Here is an 18,212-nt window from a genome sequence, read left to right on the forward strand (position 1 = left end):
GGGAAAACCCTTGATCAATTTTTCTTATTATTATTATCAAATGTTCAACAGAGAGAGAGAGAGACAGAGTACACTTAGAGTCAAAATTGACTTGCCAATATGAAGATCAGTATCACTACTGTCCTAATGCCAAAGAAACTACCCCTTCAAGTCTAAATCCTGGTTAGGTTCTATTCCATACTGCTATAACTCTTCTACTCACCTTAAGATCTTCTTTCAAGGCAATGACTTCACTAGATTCTATCCACATCAATCAACTGTTTTGAGCTAATGTCAACCCCTACATAAGCCTTTCGGTCTGCCTGATCCATGGAGACTTTGCGGCCTAGCTGTGATACCAAACAACCTCTCTGTCCTTTGTTTCAAAGGATATTAGAACAGAGGCCTACCTGTACCAATCTGTCAGGAATGCGGCTTACAGTTGAAGAGAAGACCCGCACAAAAGTATCCCCAAAACACCATCGAATAGCCCTTAACAAATGTGACTTCCTTTCTGCTCAAACTCGGACCTAAAATTGAAGATAAATGAGCCCAGAATAATTCAAAAATAAGCCCAGACTTTCTCCAAACCAACCTCGGCCTCCTGCCTGTGGAACTCGGCCCATGAAGGAGACTAAAATGATCCCAACCTTGCCCTCATCACCTTTGCTGGAGATCTTCTTTCTTCTGTGGCTATTTTAGAGAGAAGAAGAATCAGATATGGATATGAGAAATGAGGTTGTAAGCACCTCTATATTTACAAATCGTTGGGGGTTCAAGTGATATGACCATTGGGCTTTATGAGTCTACATAGAGGTGAGGTTGACCTTGATAATTTACATATGAGTGGGAATGAATTGAAAAACCCATTGCCAATTGCCAATTTTAACAAAAGGCCATTGATTGCATTGTTGTGGCAAAAGATGCGACGTTCATCTGCACAATTTTTATTGATGCAATAGAAAGTGTGGGGGTACAAAATGTTGTCCAAGTTATCACTGGCAATGCAAAAGTTTGTAGAGTTGTGGTCCTGATTGTGGAGGGCCAAGATCAAATCTTCAGGGCTTCATGTGCGGTGGATTCGTTGAACCTTATGCATGCCAAGATTGGTGAGATTGAGTGGATCAATGAACTATATGTAGCATCAAAGGAGATCCAAATATTTATCACCAATCATTTGATGTCCCAAGACATATATTGGAGTTTTGCAAAGTTGGATACTAAAGGTACTCAATTTTTAATCAGTGTTATGCATTATGAGTTCTTAATTTTAATTTTAGTTTATTTTATTTCTGATTTGAGATTTGGCTTCTAAAAACTTATGTAGGTTGCTGAAACTCATTTTTCTTCCCACACTTTAGTCATAAAGAGGCTTGTGGAGGTCAGACAAGCATTGCAGGCAATGGTCATAGACCCTCTTTGGGAATCATGGAGGACTTCAACTTTTGATATAGGACAACACGGTCAACAAGGTCCAATATCTTTTGCAGTTAACAAAACCAATGTTAACCATGATTAGGGCATTCAAAACATATATGCCTTGCTTGGGGGGAGTCTACAAAAACATAGATAGTATGTTGGAAAGGGTACAAGAAATTATCAAAGCAAGTGAAGACCCCTTTGAAGTATTTTACAATGAAGTGAAAGACATAGTTACAAAAAGGTGGAACAAAATGACCACGCTATTACACATTATGGCATATGCACCGCACCCGAAATATTATCATTCCAAAATATTGTATTTACTCGGAAGAGCAGCTCCAAACAAAGATTTTGAAGTGGTACATGGATATAAGACAACTTTGAGGAAAATCTATTGGGAAGTGGGAAATTGGAAAGGAAGTACGTGAGGAATTTGGAGCATTTGTACAATCCATTGGGATTTTTTCAGATCCATTAGCCATGGATGATTGAGGGCGTATGGATCCTATTTCTTGGTGGGGCTTCTATGGTGGGGACAACACTTATCTTTCAACTCTAGCCACAAGGTTGTTATTCCATTCAGTGAAGCAAAATAGATTGGGAGCAATGAAGGCTGAGGATCTTGTATATGTTCATTCTAATCTCCGCCTTTATCATAGTTTAGTCTAGAGTATAAGAAAGGTCCAAGTAGGATGTGGGATGTGGAACTTGAGATATCTGACTTAAGCATGACATTTAATGCCATGACTCACCTCAATCTACTTGAGGATGCTACACAACCAATTCCTACTTCTGCAACAACTTTTGACTTTCCTGGCGCACCATCATCTATTCACGATGTAGAGTTGCAATATGTAGTTGATGATGTTGTTGACTGTTTCAGGATTTGTAGACCCATGTCAAGATTTGTAGACAGACCTACTTTATATTATCATATTAATAAAGTGATCATTGATGAAACACTCATTTTTGTATTTACTACTATCGTTTTTGTATGAGGCAAGATGCATCATTGCAGTGTTTAGATTCATAAATTATCTAATAATTGTTGTTCTAATGTTGTGATTCATCAATGGTTTTGATTTTGAACATCAAATTTGTTTTATAAAATTTGAAAAATATTATTATATATTTTTTGTACTTCTTGTATCCTCATCGTATCCGGATCGTGGCTTTTCAAAAATCCAATGGATCTGGATCCATATCTGTATCCTGGTAACTTAGCATATCTATCATCATATCGTCTGTTGTCTCTGTAGCAATCATTAAGTTTTCTATATCACAATTAGCATCAACCCTCTATAGTATGTCTTGTATGTCACGAGTCACATCAACCTTTTGTATGAGGTTATTTGTTGCATTTATTGTGTCAATCATGTCATCAATTTGATTGTGTTTGTCTTAATTTTATTTGAAGTGCATCAGTCGATTTTTCAAATCTATTTGACCTTAAATATCAATAAGCCAATTATGCAATTCATGTTTATATTCTTGTAATTCTTTGATTTCTTGAGATGCGTTTTGTAAATTCTTTCTTGCATTAACCATTTGTTATTATTCTCATGCTCACTTGTCACACTCACTTGAATTTACTTGTTTGAACATGTTTCTTTTCTTTCACGGTCTCTTGCATTATGCTTTCTGAGGGTGTTAGCTACTACCAATCTTGCACCCTAAAGTGTGATTTTCACAATTAATATTGACAACTCTCTTGACCTCCTTTTAGGGCGTGTCTCTTTCAATGAATTTTTCTTTCAACCAATGACTTAAGCTTATTCTTCAATTTTAAGATCTATAGAGCATTCGAAGGAAAGCCCATGGATTACATAGCTTATGACATTTGCTTTGACCACAAATGATTAGTTTTTGTTGTAAAAATGCTCGATCAGAATTTGAGAAATACATAATTTATAATTTTATTGTTCTATTTGTCACAAGCATTTAATGATCAATATTTGTATGCCTTTCTTGCCAAATTAAATATGTGTCACATTAGACAACATTCGCATCAAGGGAACCATCCATGAGTACAATTTGTTCGTAAACCCCCTTATTCATTTTTGGGGTGGTTGAGGATATGTAAGCAAAACAGAAGTATGATTTAATTATGATGTTTGTCTTCCACCACAAGGATGTATAATGGAAGGGCTACAACGATATTCATATTTCAAGTTTTGCTTCACCTTTCAAGTTTTCAACTTTTCTCACCTGTCATTGTTTCACCTTTTCAGTGAGGAGATAGAGTGCATTTTATATACATTTAGACCATGCCAATTGATTTTGAACAAAATAATAACAATTGATTGATGATACGTCAAAGACATCAATGTTTTTGTCGCCAAATTATATCACCCATGCTAATAATGTATGGTGTTGATGCATATCACCAACTACTCAATGCATATCAAATTTCAATCTGGAAAGACGAGAAGTTGACTATCTTGCCATTTGGAAAAAAACATGTTACCTCTTTCTTTTGTGGGCCTATCGTTTTTCTTTTAGCGGTGCATGGGAGTTGTGTTATTTCCAGAAGAGTAAAGTTACTTAATTTATCCATTAAAAAATTGTCCAGTTCCGACATGTATTCCATGCCTCTTTTTAGTTAGAAAACCCAACCAACTGATCTGAAGACACATATATCAGTGGTCATTTGATCTTGGAAGACACACATACCAGTGGTCATTTGATCTTGAACTCAATAATGGGCTGCCCTAGCATCCAAATTCTGCCTTTTTGAATGCACTTTGAAAGAAGTCGAGCAATCTAAGCTTCAGCACTTCATATGAAAGGAAATGTTTCTTGAGCAACACAGGCAAGGAAAGATACAGCCTTTAGAGCTCTGGGTGGAGCTTGCACTCTTGGAATGAAACCCTGTAGATCTTGATGCATGCATGGATTACTGACTTAAAAAATCGGAAATTTTTACTTGGCAATGAGAAGACATGTAATTGATATGGAAAAATTGCAGGTGCTGCGTGTCATATCTGTGGGTGCACAGTTGTGGGTTTGATTCTGTGGGTGCTGGGAAAACTGCAAGATTAGCAAATTCCTGTGGAGGTAACACTGTGTTTGCAGGCTGTTGAAAACAGGATTTGATAATTGATTTGCGTGCAGTCCACTCCTCCTCATGGCATTTTTATGCCTCTCCAATTCCCCAGATCTAATGATTTTTCTTGAGCAACATAGGCAAGGAAAGATGCAGCCTTTAGAGCCCTGGGTGGAGCTTGCGATCTTGGAATGAAACCCTGTAGATCTTGATATATGCATGGATTACCGACTTAAAAGGATCAACAATGTTTCCTTGGCAACGAGTAGGCATGCAATTCTGCTGTTTGCATTCCTTCTCTACAGAGTTGGCAGGATTAGAACAATTCTGTGGCTCCAATGATAAAATGTATTTTGTGCTGTTTGGTTGCTTGAGACACAGATCGTTTCAGCTGGGACATGTGGATTGCATGGATCGGATGGATTGAATGGCATAGGCTGCAGATCTCATTGCTAGGCAGTGGTTCTTGCACATTGATGGTGTGACGTTGTGCTCTCACCTGCTCCATATAATGCTTGCTATTCTTGTACACACTTTGTCATGGCATACCAAATTTGGAGAATTCCGTGTATCACCTGAATAGATCCCTAAACCAATGGTAAAATTGTAGGAGATGTGATATTCAAATGACTTGATTGCAGCTGGAATATACTCTTTTCACGTGAGTGCTGCAGTGCTAATGAATTAACACTTACCAATTTTACCATTTACCAGTCTGCAAGAGATGAAATCTGCTGCCTCTCCTAATGGTGATTCACTTGAGGAAATGCTTCGTGTGGCAATGTGGAAAGTGTATTCAATAATGAGGGAACTTCAGACCAATCATCTATGTTTCAACAACACATTGAGCATTCACATGGAGCAGATTTCTTCAATGATGAAACCACATGATGGCCCATCAAACTAGATTTCCTGATTGATTGCTTGTTTCAGATTTGAACAGGAAAGCCAAACTCAGATTTTGATTGACTACCATAGTCATATTATCTGTCACAAATCTGATAAATTTGATCCAAACCAGATTTATAATATTTATAAACTGTTGGAAATATGGTAGCCATGGTCAGTGTTTTTATCATGAAGAAAATTGAAAATTTTTATTTTTATTTTTGCTTCCAAAAATCTTCAAGTAGACCTCATACATATTATTTCAAGTCCGCTGGGCCCCAAAGAGGCACCCATTCAGATTTGAACAGGAAAGCCAAACTCAGATTTTGATTGACTACCATAGTCATATTATCTGTCACAACTCTGATAAATTTGATCCAAATCAGATTTATAATATTTATAAACTGTTGGAAATATGGTAGCCATGGTCAGTGTTTTTATCATGAAGAAAATTGAAAAATTTTATTTTTATTTTTGCTTCCAAAAATCTTCAAGTAGACCTCATACATAGTATTTCAAGTCCGCTGGGCCCCAAAGAGGCACCCATTCGACCCACGCACCCCACCTCCCCCCCTCTCCCTTGCGCCCCTTTGGAAGCCTATATAAAGGTGAGAGGTTTCTTCCTCATTTGTGACATTGTTTTTTCCTTGATTATCTCTGATCTAGCAAATTTCAGGAGAAAAGGAGGGGCAAAAATCTGGAGGAGGGAATGGCACTTGGCTTGACATTTGATCTTGGTTCTTGGTTCCTGGTTTGGCTATTATTTCGCCGTGGTGATTTCTGATGTATTGATGAATCTGTAACTCTCTCTCTCTAAGGAAAGAATTATCTGGGTTTTCCCCTTGTGGGTTTTACCCTGGCCTCAGGCCTAAATTTTTTGTCTCTTGTTTTATTGTCTCATGGTTATCTTTACTGCTATTTCATATTTAATGGTTGAAATTTTCTTCTGTGTAACTTCTTAATGACATTGAATGTTATTAATTCTAATTAATCATTGGAAGTAGTTACCTGTTGAAGGCAATTATTTTTATAGCTTGTAAACTCAACACAAACCAGATCTATGTGTTTATGAATCCAATCAAATTGCTATGATACTTGGTAGATCGCTTGCTATGAAATTGATTAGCAGATTGCTCTTCTCTTTGCCTTATATGATCAAAAGGATGTAGATTGCTATGATACTTGGTAGATCACTTGCTATGAAACTGATTAGCAGATTGCTCCTCTTTGCCTTATACGGTCAAAAGGATGTAGATCTTGTAGGCAGCATAGCTTCTTCTCCTGATTGTGGATTTCACTTGTTTAAGACAAATTTTGTCACTATGAGACTCTCTTCAACTCACTCTAATAGCTTCATCCTCTCTCCACATTGCTCTAATATCATCACCATTTTTTTACCATGGCTTTGATACCGTGTTAAGAATTGAGACAAGCATGACAAGATCTGATGAGCAAATGGCGAAAGAGGCTCAAGCCATCTTCAACACATTGTATTGATCTCTTGATCTGAATTTATAGTACACAAATTTGGCCATTCTAGATCCTGACAACTCATCAGTGGATCATTACAACACCTCAAAGATGAGGATTAATAGCTCATATCAATGTGGCCTTGGATTTTGTGATTGTCTAGGACTCACAGTCTAACATTAAATGCAGGCTTTGAAATTTACTAGATTTTTAACTCCAAGGAAAAAGTTCGGCAAATCCCGTGACAGGTTTTAGTAAATTGTACCATCTTGTGTTTGGCCTTGTGTGTGTGTGTGTGTGTGTGCACTATGGTGTTTTAAAAGCCATCTTAAGGTTTCTTCTTTGTAGTCTCTCTAGTTGTGCAAGCAATACTGCTCTTTTTGTCAATTTTTTTGTTAGTGATTTGTGGCTTCTGCTTATAGGTATGCAGCTATATTTGAGGTCATGTAAATTTGTGTGCCTTGTGGCCTTATGAAGACTATTGTGTTGTTAGTCCTTTAAAAACTGCAGCTAATGCGATAGTTATTTCAGGTTACTTTTTGTCGAGTTAGGCATCTGATTTGTCTAAAGGATTTGTGACCCTACAAGATTTTGTGAATAAACATTTTTACTTCAAAACGCACAATGAGACAATGTTCAAATGTTAGTAGAAGGCCATTTTCAGTAAAATACAAGGGCTGTTCTTGCTAGGGAGTCTGTACTTGCTATCCTTCAACTAGAAAAAGGCATAATGCTTTGTATTGTAAGTTGAACAATAATCGTAGTGCTTTACCATTACTCAGCCCATCAAGTGAACTGGATTTTACTGCATCACCCTTGCGAAACTTGAAACTGGGAAGAAAAAGATCACAAATTTGAAATTTGAAGTCCGCTATCATGTGGCTAAAGAAAAGAAGCTTCTGATACCTGCTTATGACCATAAGTTGGTTGTGGTATACTCTCTTCTTACTATATGACATAAGTTGTTCGTACTCACACAAGAATGCTGATGCTGATGACGTGCACTGCCCCACCAAGACCAATACGGTATTATGTATACACAGCAAAAGATAAGATGTGTATTATGTACTTCATCACTATGGATGGAAATAATCTTTTATTTCTGGCATCTGCTTTTGTAAAATCATCTGGACAATGACACATCAGAATGTTTTCTAAATTCTGTACAATGCTTATTCTAAGAGTTGTGTGTCCCACCTTAATAATAGACCGTGTTGAGGTTGACTTTCACTTCCAATGTGAATTTACTAGTTGAGAAGCTGGGAGTTAGGTCCACTGTAGTGGCAAATGTTCGTATGGGTGAATTAATCACCTTCTACAGTTCTATAGATTGGGATGTCTTCCCAGTAATTCACAATTATTTTGTGTATTTTCCTTCATTGGATATGTAACTGATCATTATTTTTGACAGCATTTGGAGGTTAACTTTTAGATATAATGTGAATTTAGTAGTTGAATAACTGGGACCTAGAGATGGAGATGTCTTCCATGAAGTCTAGAGATGGAGATGTCTTCCCAGTAATTTACAATCATTAAATGTGTATTTGCCTCGCTGTTATAATATTGATCATACCTTTTAACAGGTGCGGACTTTCTCGTTGGTGATCTTGGTATTAAGGTTGAGGATGCATCTGTTGAGCAGCTTGGTCTTGCAAGGAAGATTACTGTAACCAACAGTACAACCACCATTATTGCCGATGCTGCCACCAAAGATGAAGTTCAAGCGAGGGTTGCACAACTTAAAAAGGAACTGGTAGCAACTGACTCTGTCTATGACTCAGAGAAACTATCAGAAAGAATTGCAAAGCTCTCAGGAGGTGTTGCTGTTATTAAGGTGCTTATCGATTATCAACTCTACCTCGTACTGTTGTATATATCCTCATTAAATTGCACATTTTCTTAATGACAAGCAGTATAACCGTCTTTTGGTCAAGACTAACAGGCACTTCTGTTGTTAGCTTTGTAAAATTTACATCTGAAGGTGCAAGCTATGTATTTCAGGTTGGAGCAGCCACAGAAGCTGAACTTGAGGACCGAAAACTTAGAATTGAGGATGCAAAGAATGCAACCTTTGCTGCCATTGAGGAAGGTATTGTGCCAGGTGGTGGGGCTGCTTATGTGCACCTGTCCTCTGATGTGCTGAAGATAAAAGAATCTATTGATGATCCAGAGGAACGCCTCGGCGCTGATATTGTACAAAAGGTTTGTATCGTGCATTTTTTTTTGGTTGAACATCATGAGTTTTTGTGTTTCATCCGACCAGACAAATATATCACTGCAGGCTACTTTGTTATCTGAGTTCCCAAAAAATTACTGAAGAGATGCTGACGCAAACCACCCAGATTTTAGAGTCTTTTGTTCCGTTTGCTTTAGCTTGTATAGAACTCTTCTTAAACAGAGCTTTGTTGCAGGCACTCTTGTCTCCAGCAAAATTGATCGCAGATAACGCTGGTGTTGAAGGTGCTGTTGTTGTGGAGAAAATTTTGTCTTCCAGCTGGGAGGTGGGGTATAATGCTATGACAGATAAATATGAAAATCTTCTCAGTGCTGGTGTCATAGATCCTGCTAAGGTCTCAAGGTGTGCTCTACAGAATGCAGCCTCTGTTGCAGGCATGGTTCTTACAACCCAGGCAATTGTCGTTGAGAAGTCCAAAAAATTGAAGCCCGCGGTTCCCCCTGTTCCTGGGATCACATATTAGATCTTTTTCGTGAGTAAAATTGAAAGCTAGATATTTAAATTGTCATTCATCTTGGAGCTCATGTAATGTGTGTTGCCTCGGAGGATAATTGCCTGCCTGATGTGGGTAGAGGAATGAATAAAGTAACGTCAGCAGGATACTGGATTTTGTAAGTTTCCTTTCAAACAAAATTCAAGTATGGGGAAGCCTCTTAAGCATATATTACTGTTAGCCTTTCTTTTATTTGAAGGATCAGAGCACTCACATTTGTTATAATTGAAATTTGTTCTCTCCACGTATCATATCTCTAGGGACTTGAGAAGCATTGCATGTTGTGAGCTCCAGATTTCCCTACTTGCGGGAAGTAAACAACCTGTGTGGTATTACATGGCCATATTTCCATTATTATCTACATGGTTACAAACAAATCGAAAGCAACACACAAAAAATTAAAATGAGTGCCTTCACTCCCAGTTATTGGGACTCGGGAGGAAGAGCTCCTTGGGTATAGTTAGTCCGATTTGGCACTGTTTTGAATGAGGTTCAAATATTGAGGACTGAAAATGTGTTACAATATGCTTCTACTTCTCAAGTATTTACAATTTTGCTCGACTTCTAATTTTATGGTGCTCTCGTAGTACATATGGAGGGATTGTTGTTTTTACTCTGCACTCGACAGTCATTTTAGAGCATGGATGTAGTTTGTGTGTACAGTAATTGAGTTGCGTAAATTTTCCCTAGTGCGTGGTTGTTACAGGCCCTATCCTTTGTTGGCAAGGGAAAATGTAGGAAATGTACTTATCTACCTCCCAATGCAATTGCACTGGGCCACCAATTTCCAGGTCCAGGAGCCATCATGGTGTGAGTTCCTCAGCTGAGTCCATTGACCTATTTGGCCCATCAGCAAAACCATGACAACTGTCATTGGAAGTTGGTAGAGTAAGGACTCTCTTTTTACTGTAAAGACTAGCTATAACCAATCCTAACTGGTTAGTAGTTAGGATTAACGATCAGATTATTAGTTGGCTGTTAAGAATGTTTTATACGTATAGTGATAAAGTAGGTGGGAAAAGTTGAGCGTTGTAGAATGGTTGAATCATTTTGTATTAGGCAGTCAGCTTCTAAACATTATGATAGAATATTATTTGCTTATAATCTGGTTTATTGTGTTTGATTTCAGTTTGTGTACCCCGTTCTTTTCCATTAGTATTATGGGATGAACCAATTTTAGTACTAGGATTAGTTTTGCTGCCTAAATAATTGGGGTTGACTAGTGTAGAGGTGCGACAAGAATTTATTTGCTGATGTGCAGAATAATGCAGCTAGGAACAACCTTGAATCAAAGATGGAGCTGTAGAACTCTTGAAACCCTTTAAGACACCAAAGATGGATTTGTAGACTTCCGAAATTCTTATTGGACATGCCAGGGGATGGGGCACCAAAGGACAAATAGTGAAGGTAGCATCCATAACCTGGAAATTAAATGTAGGGTGAAATCAAACCCACTTTCTGGGAGAGAGGAGACTGGTTGGACAAAGAAATAAAGGAAAAAATAGGTGACCACTTGTTGGGGGAGAGGAGACTGGTTGGACAAAGAAATAAAGGAAAAATAGGTGAACTCTCTCGTCCACAAGTCTTCCTATATATAGATATATATTAGACTCTAGTTTTAGTAGTAGTATGCATAATTTAGATAGGAGACTGGTTAGGATAGGGTAGAAAGTCTTACAGGCTTACTTGGACAAAGGAATCAAGAAAAAATAGGTGAACAGCCTAGTTTTAGATGTGGTATGAAGAATGTAGAGGAGATGACAGGAGATGCAAGGCGAAATATGGAAAAACCCAAGTGAAGATACCAAGCACACTCAAGCAGATGGAAGTGAGGAACATCACTTTAGCATTGCCTCATTTAAGGCAGTCAGACAATTGGCCGTCGTGAAATAAAAGGAAATATGGAAAAACCCAAGTGAAGATACCAAGCATACTCAAGCAGATGGAAGTGAGGAACATCACTTTAGCATTGCCTCATTTAAGGCAGTCAGACAATTGGCCGTCGTGAAATAAAAGGTACATTGACAGCGACACCTTTCAGCATGATAAAACAATATCCATTATATGCCATGTCAGAATTCACTGAATTCTTAGATCCTCTGAAATCAACATGGTTGTCTACAAGTTCTCGGGAGCAAATTATTTAGAAGCCTGGAGAAAATGAGACTCCGAGCAAGAGAGAAATTTCAACTGCCCATCCAATTAACGATTTTTCGGATGTCAAGCTATAACCTAAATAGGAGACGGAGGCAAGGAAATGGATTAGGTGGTGAAATGCAGTGCTATAACAACCAATTGCCTACTGGGTTCTCTCATTGTCTTTCCTACACATGTCAGATGCTTTTGGACTTAATTATGGATGCAACAGGTAATAACCTGCTGAATTTTTGGCGTTATCCAAAAGTTGGTTTGAAGATAGTATGGAGAACAAAGTGATATTTTATTCCAACTTTGCAAGGGACAACAAACCATTGGTATAAACAGAAGCAATATCATTGATTGATTGTAAAGATAATGCCAATCTTTAATACTGTCTCTGATCAGGATAAGGGGATGTCGTATAGTCCAGATGTAATTTTTACTTCGAGTGCACTTACTCTCAGGGTTTCGTCCCCTGAGCAGGAAGCCACTGGATGAACCTGCAAGCATTGTAATACTCTTTTTTTAATAGAAATCACTAGCAAGAATATACACAAAAAACGAAGAGATTGTAAAGATAACGTCGGACATAGAGACCGAGGTGATATATTTATCCCTACCTTGAAAAGAATAACGAAGTATTGGTGATTTTGGATAGATGAAGCAATATCATTTTGTTCATGTTTTTGGGCATGGGTTGCCACCATTTAATATTTATATTGAAGGATTTTGAAAGGCCATTTCCTGAATATCGAGACAGTCTACCAGAATGCAATTTTGCGACCGCATTTTGGGAACGGAGCTTTTGAAAATCTTGGTAGGGTTGCTTATGCAAAAGTAACATAGGGTGACTATTTATTTTTCAATAGCGATTGAATTGAAAATAACATTTAAGATCAATTACAGATCCAAAGTATAAATCACATCAGCTTAGACGATCATGATACCAAGGTTCTGCATTGGGTGGTTGGATGAAGCGATAATTTCTTATTGCTTTAAGTGGGCAAGGTAGTATTTAGTGTATACTCTGAGATTTTGATTAATTAGAGAAAAATTGGTAAGTTTGAAGAGTTATGTAAGCACGTTGTTTAAACATGTTATGCCTTTTTTTTTTGGGTACATTTTTCAATCAGTTTTGTCAAAAATCTGGTTAGAAATGATTGAGATTGCGGATTTTTGTTGGTGAAATTGTATAATTTAAGTGCTTTAGGGGTTTGTCAGGGGCGCTGAATTGATTCAAGTTTTCAAAAGCTCAATTTAAACAATGTAAAGCTGCAATTACATTTACAATTGTATAGTTATATTAGGGTGCTGAATTGATTTAAGTATTCAAAGATGCAATTCAAACAATGTAAAGTTGCAATTTCATCTTTAATTGTATATTTGGAATATTTGGATTTTTGGTGGTGGGTTGCTCAAAAAAGTAAAAATCTAAAACATTAAGTCATATCCTTGTAAGAAAGAAAGAAAGAGAAATTATTTTAACTTCCACGAGGCTAAAGATAGCCTATGGGACATATTGCTTCTTCATCTGCTTGATGTATTCGACCTTTTTTCTGTGAAGCTTCAAAATAAATGCTCCCAGCGTCTCGACAAACCCCTCGCTAAATAGATTATCCTAAGAGCTAGCTGCCAACATATCTGCATAACTTTCCTTCTTGTCTTTGAAGGCCTCACATTCTAAAATAAAATGTTTTTTGTTTCCACTTTTCTGGAAGAACAAAATATCCATACTCTTTCCTCCCACACTTGCTTTGGCCTTTTCCAGCGCCCTGTTTTACAACGGAGTTGATGAGAATTAGTCCTTCACTGAGCAATAAGAATTTTGTCTCCACAGATATTGGCCTCTATGTATGCTTTTTGTTGATGACTATGAGTGAAATTAAACATTTCAATATAGTATTCTTTCTTTCTTCCTAGCTCCTTATTCCAAGTACGCTTGTGGAACTTTTCCATAACAAAAGTTTTTATCTCTTTGCTGTTTATGGGACACACGTTTAAGGAAATACCCATTTATTAAATCATTTGTTATTTTGCCGCATCCAAGTGTTTTTGCTCTTGCACAATCTATCATTAAAGACAACCTTAGGCCATCTACCCTCTTCCATTTGCTCAATTTTTTGTTTAAATACCTTATGACTCGCACCATAGCAATTGCTTCAATAGGAACAATCCCTGTTTCAATTAACAAGATCGCATAAGGAATTGCACTTTCAATCTTAAATATATTTGTAATCAAACGCTTTTGAATTTTCTCAATTTTTTTCCATTGCATGTTGGATGTATTGTTGGCCCATAGTTCACAACCATAGAGAATCACCGGAATCACTAGAAGCCCAACAAGAGTTTGAGTGGTTTTCCTGTCCCATAACTCTGCCTCTCTACACCTATTTTGAAAAGCATAAAATGCTTTCCAACCCCCCAAAGTTCTTTTCTTTGTACAACCATTCTAGCATAGATTTTGTTGAAGTCAATTCAGAGGTATTTGTAATCCACAACTTCTTCCATAATGTTGCCTTCAAAGTAGAACTTATGCTGGTTATGTTTTCTTTTTTTAGAAAAAACCACTACTTTCGTTTTGTTAATATTGACTTGCATCCCACATTTCTACAAAAATGCTCAAAAATGCTCAAGGGATAGTAAGGGTGCTTGCACACCAAGAGCCGATTTAGCAACTAGAATAAGGTCATTTGCATACAAAAGAAGCCTTGTAACAAACTTGCCCAAATAGATACCATCATCCCTTGTGAATTTAACTACTCCTCAAGCTTGTCGATGTATAAACCAAAAAGGGTAGGAGACATTGGGCAACCTTGTTTGATCCCAATATCGCTTCTAAAACTTTCAGAAATGCTTGCTAAAGTTCTAATTTTGACTTTCACCTCTTCATACAGCGTATGCACCGTTGCTCTCAAATGTTTAGGTACCCCAAGTTCCCCCATTATGTGCCAAAGCTTATCCCTAGGAACAAAGTTCAGCGCTTTTTTGAAATCAGCAAAGCAACAAAAGGATTCTTCCTTTTTCTTCCAACCTTTTTCAATGATGTGCATTAAAGTTATACAATGATCAACTGTGGAATGTTTAAGTCGAAAACCTGCTTGCCCTTTAGCACGCTCATCTCTTTCTTTTGCCCACTTGCTAATTTTGTTTTCTAGCATGCTTCCAAATAGCTTTGCAAACAAAGGGTTTATCATGATGGTCCTATAATTGGAGGAATTATTGACGTCACCACTCTTGAAAAGAGGTATTGCTAGACTAGTTGTCCACTCTGTGGGGAGCCCTTGTTGTATGACGTTGAAGAATTTTGTAATGTGAGGTGCAAGAATTTTTGAGGCTCACTTTAGATATTTTGTTTGGAGTTCAATTAAGTCTTTTGCTTTTCCAACACCCAACTTCTTGATACCCATTTCTACCTCTTGTACAGTGAAGAATTCAGTATCAGTGTTGACTAATGGCGGATGGTCAACCTCAGGAACTTTGAGTGGAATTTTGGTGTTTAGAAATACTTTTAAACAATCAAGTACATCTCAGATGTAGTTAAAGCCTTATAAATAAATATAGGATTTACCTTTAAAACGTTAAAAGGGTGGAACCACAATAACCAGTGACTTTAAATGAAAAAGGGTGGAACCACAATAACCGGTGACTTTAAATGAAAGGGTAATCAGATGGTGCCAATGGTTTAATAAAATCTCTTTACTTGAGTTCAAATTAAATTTTTTAATTTTTTGGTTTAAATATTGGATGATTTATGAATGTGAATTATTTAGAACTTCTAAATGTGGTGGTAATATGCGATGTCCACACGTATATAATACAATTATATACAATGCATGCTGATTGGTTCAATAATTATTTTTATTATTTTTATTTATTTATTTTTTAAATACAACTGGGAGGATTTATTTTTCCAAATAAGTTTTGGAAAAGCTCCTCGTGTGAGAACCGTAATGAATGAGGGTTGGTTATATATATATATATATATTATATTATATCAAATATTTTAAATTATTTAAATAAAACTTAAATATGAGTATTAGTTATATATATATATATATATATATATATATATATATATATATATATATATATATATATTACATCATTTTTTTTTGATTTATTTAAATATAACTCCTATTACGAGTTATGAGTATGATATTATCTCTATTGTAGGATTGATTCTACGATGTTTATGTAGATATAATGTAAAATTGATTATAAAATGTTCATTGTGATGTTTATGTAGATGTAATGTAGGATTGATTATACGATATTCATTGTGTTGAGAGGCCCTCGACATCTTTTGATGTTTATGTAGATGTAATGTAGAATTGATTATAAAACAGTGGATTTATTTAAATATAACTCCTATTACGAGTTATGAGTATGATATTATCTCTATTGTAGGATTGATTCTACGACGTTTATGTAGATATAATGTAAAATTGATTATAAAATGTTCATTGTGATGTTTATGTAGATGTAATGTAGGATTGATTATACGATATTCATTGTGTTGAGAGGCCCTCTACATCTTTTGATGTTTATGTAGATGTAATGTAGAATTGATTATAAAATGTTCAGTGTGATGTTTATGTAGATGTAATGTAGGATTGATTATACGATATTCATTGTGTTGAGAGGCCCTCTACATCTTTTGATTTTTGACTTAATTAAATATAACTTATACAGGGAGGAGTTATGACAGTGATATCATCTCGATTGTAGGATTGATTCTATGATGTTTATGTAGATGTAATGTAGGATTGATTATATGGTATTCATTGTGTTGAGAGGCCCTCTATATCCTAATAGGAGGGAGAGGATGTCACGTAACACTACATTTAAAAGTAATAAAATATTACATTAACAAATTAAAAAAATACTAATACAAAAAAATCAATGTCAGTCATAAATAAAATACTTCAATTCACATAAATTTTACATCAAACTTTATATGGAGAGATAAAAGTAATTGCAAAAAATAAATAAATTAGTTTTTAGTACAGGGAGCTGTGTATTTACTTCATTAACTAATATGCATCTTTATATTGGGAGATAATTTTACATCAAACTTTATATGGAGAGATAAAAGTAATTGCAAAAAATAAATAAATTAGTTTTTAGTACAGGGAGATGTGTATTTACTTTATTAATTAATATGCATCTTTATATTGGGAGATACAACTAATTGCAAAAAAAGTTAATTACTTTTTAGTATTGGGGGATATGTAATTCTTCATTACTTAATATGTGGTTGACAAATAACATGTGCAAATAATATTGTTGATACTACATGAGGTATAATTTATTATATGTTAGGTTGACATGTAATATTTAAAACAAAAATACACTTGTGTTTAGGTGACATGCAACATTCGAAACATAAATATGACTAAAAAATATATTTTAATATTTTATTATGTTAAAATATTATATATATAGATAAATAAAATTCCTAAGTAAATATTTATTTTAATATTTTAATATACTTTAGTTAAAACATTTTAGTAGCGTGTTGTTCAAAATTCGTCTTAATTCGAGATCTCCTAAGAGTTGAGAAGAATCAAATCTATAGAGGTGCAAACTTTTTCTCAAATTTTGCACTAAAAAAAAAGTTTGTATCTCAAGAGATTTGATTTCTCTTGGTGCTTGGTAGATCTAGAATTAAGATGGATCTATGTTGTGGTGTAAATGTAATGCAATGGATGAGGATACACAAAAGGAGTTTGAGTGATTGTAAACATTCTATCATGTAAAGTGGTGCAAAATGGGAGAGTATATCCCTATATTACAAAAACATTATTTTGAAAACCAAAATAGGCTATCAAGCACGTTAGGATGGGATGTGGTTTTAAAATATGTTTCATTAAGGTTCATTGATTTTCATTGATGATTGGGGAAATCGACTTTTGTTCCAAGTGCTTGTAAGTAGAAAGTGTTGTGGCAAATGGGGGCCAACGAAGTGTTGGTCATTTAAATGATGAAGCACAAGATGAGTCACTAACTCACCATGCCACAAGTGATAAGATGACAAATGAATATTACTAACACGTGGAAGTTATAAGATGACAAAGGAATATTACTAACACGTGGAAGCTAATAAGATGACAAAGGAATATTACCAACATGTGGAGGAATATCTAGAGATATTAATGTGGTAATTGTGACATTGATCATAAATTTGAAATTGGCCATGGATTCCAAAGGAAAACAATGCGACCAATGAAGCAGAGAAATAGTTATGTGCATGAATGATGAAGCGCCAGATAATTCACTAATTTATATTAAATATAAAAAATAAAGTGATAATGTCCCCAACATGTGGGGATTATTTAAAATCCACAATTTGGTGAGCTTATTTTTATGTGTGCTACCACCCTTAAAGAAATAGGAGGGAGAATAGTAGATTTTTTACTTTAGGCAGCTAATGTGGCAAGTGTTAACTTATCATGAATTGGAAATTATCCATGGATTCCAAGGAAAGTTAAGGGATCAATTTGACAATGTCACTTGAACGATGAAGCAATACGAATGAA

At 35.8% G+C, this 18,212-nt stretch overlaps 1 protein-coding gene across 1 annotated transcript in view; it reads left to right on the forward strand.

Moving 5' to 3' along the window:
* Window positions 1-9,778, forward strand: part of LOC149238413 (ruBisCO large subunit-binding protein subunit alpha-like) — an 81,804-nt gene extending 72,026 nt beyond the window's left edge. Inside the window, exons 7-9 of the mRNA XM_089373029.1 lie at window positions 8,389-8,639; window positions 8,807-9,007; window positions 9,217-9,778. Coding sequence (XP_089229155.1) covers window positions 8,389-8,639; window positions 8,807-9,007; window positions 9,217-9,504 — 740 coding nt within the window. The 3' untranslated portion in view covers window positions 9,505-9,778. The remainder of the gene's footprint in view (window positions 1-8,388; window positions 8,640-8,806; window positions 9,008-9,216) is intronic.
* Window positions 9,779-18,212: the final 8,434 nt, after the last annotated feature.

Source organism: Pinus tabuliformis, chromosome 8, assembly GCF_031772625.1.
Source record: "Pinus tabuliformis cultivar Carrire ecotype Pingquan chromosome 8, CPIR1, whole genome shotgun sequence".
In the NCBI taxonomy this organism is placed as follows: Eukaryota; Viridiplantae; Streptophyta; class Pinopsida; order Pinales; family Pinaceae; genus Pinus; species Pinus tabuliformis.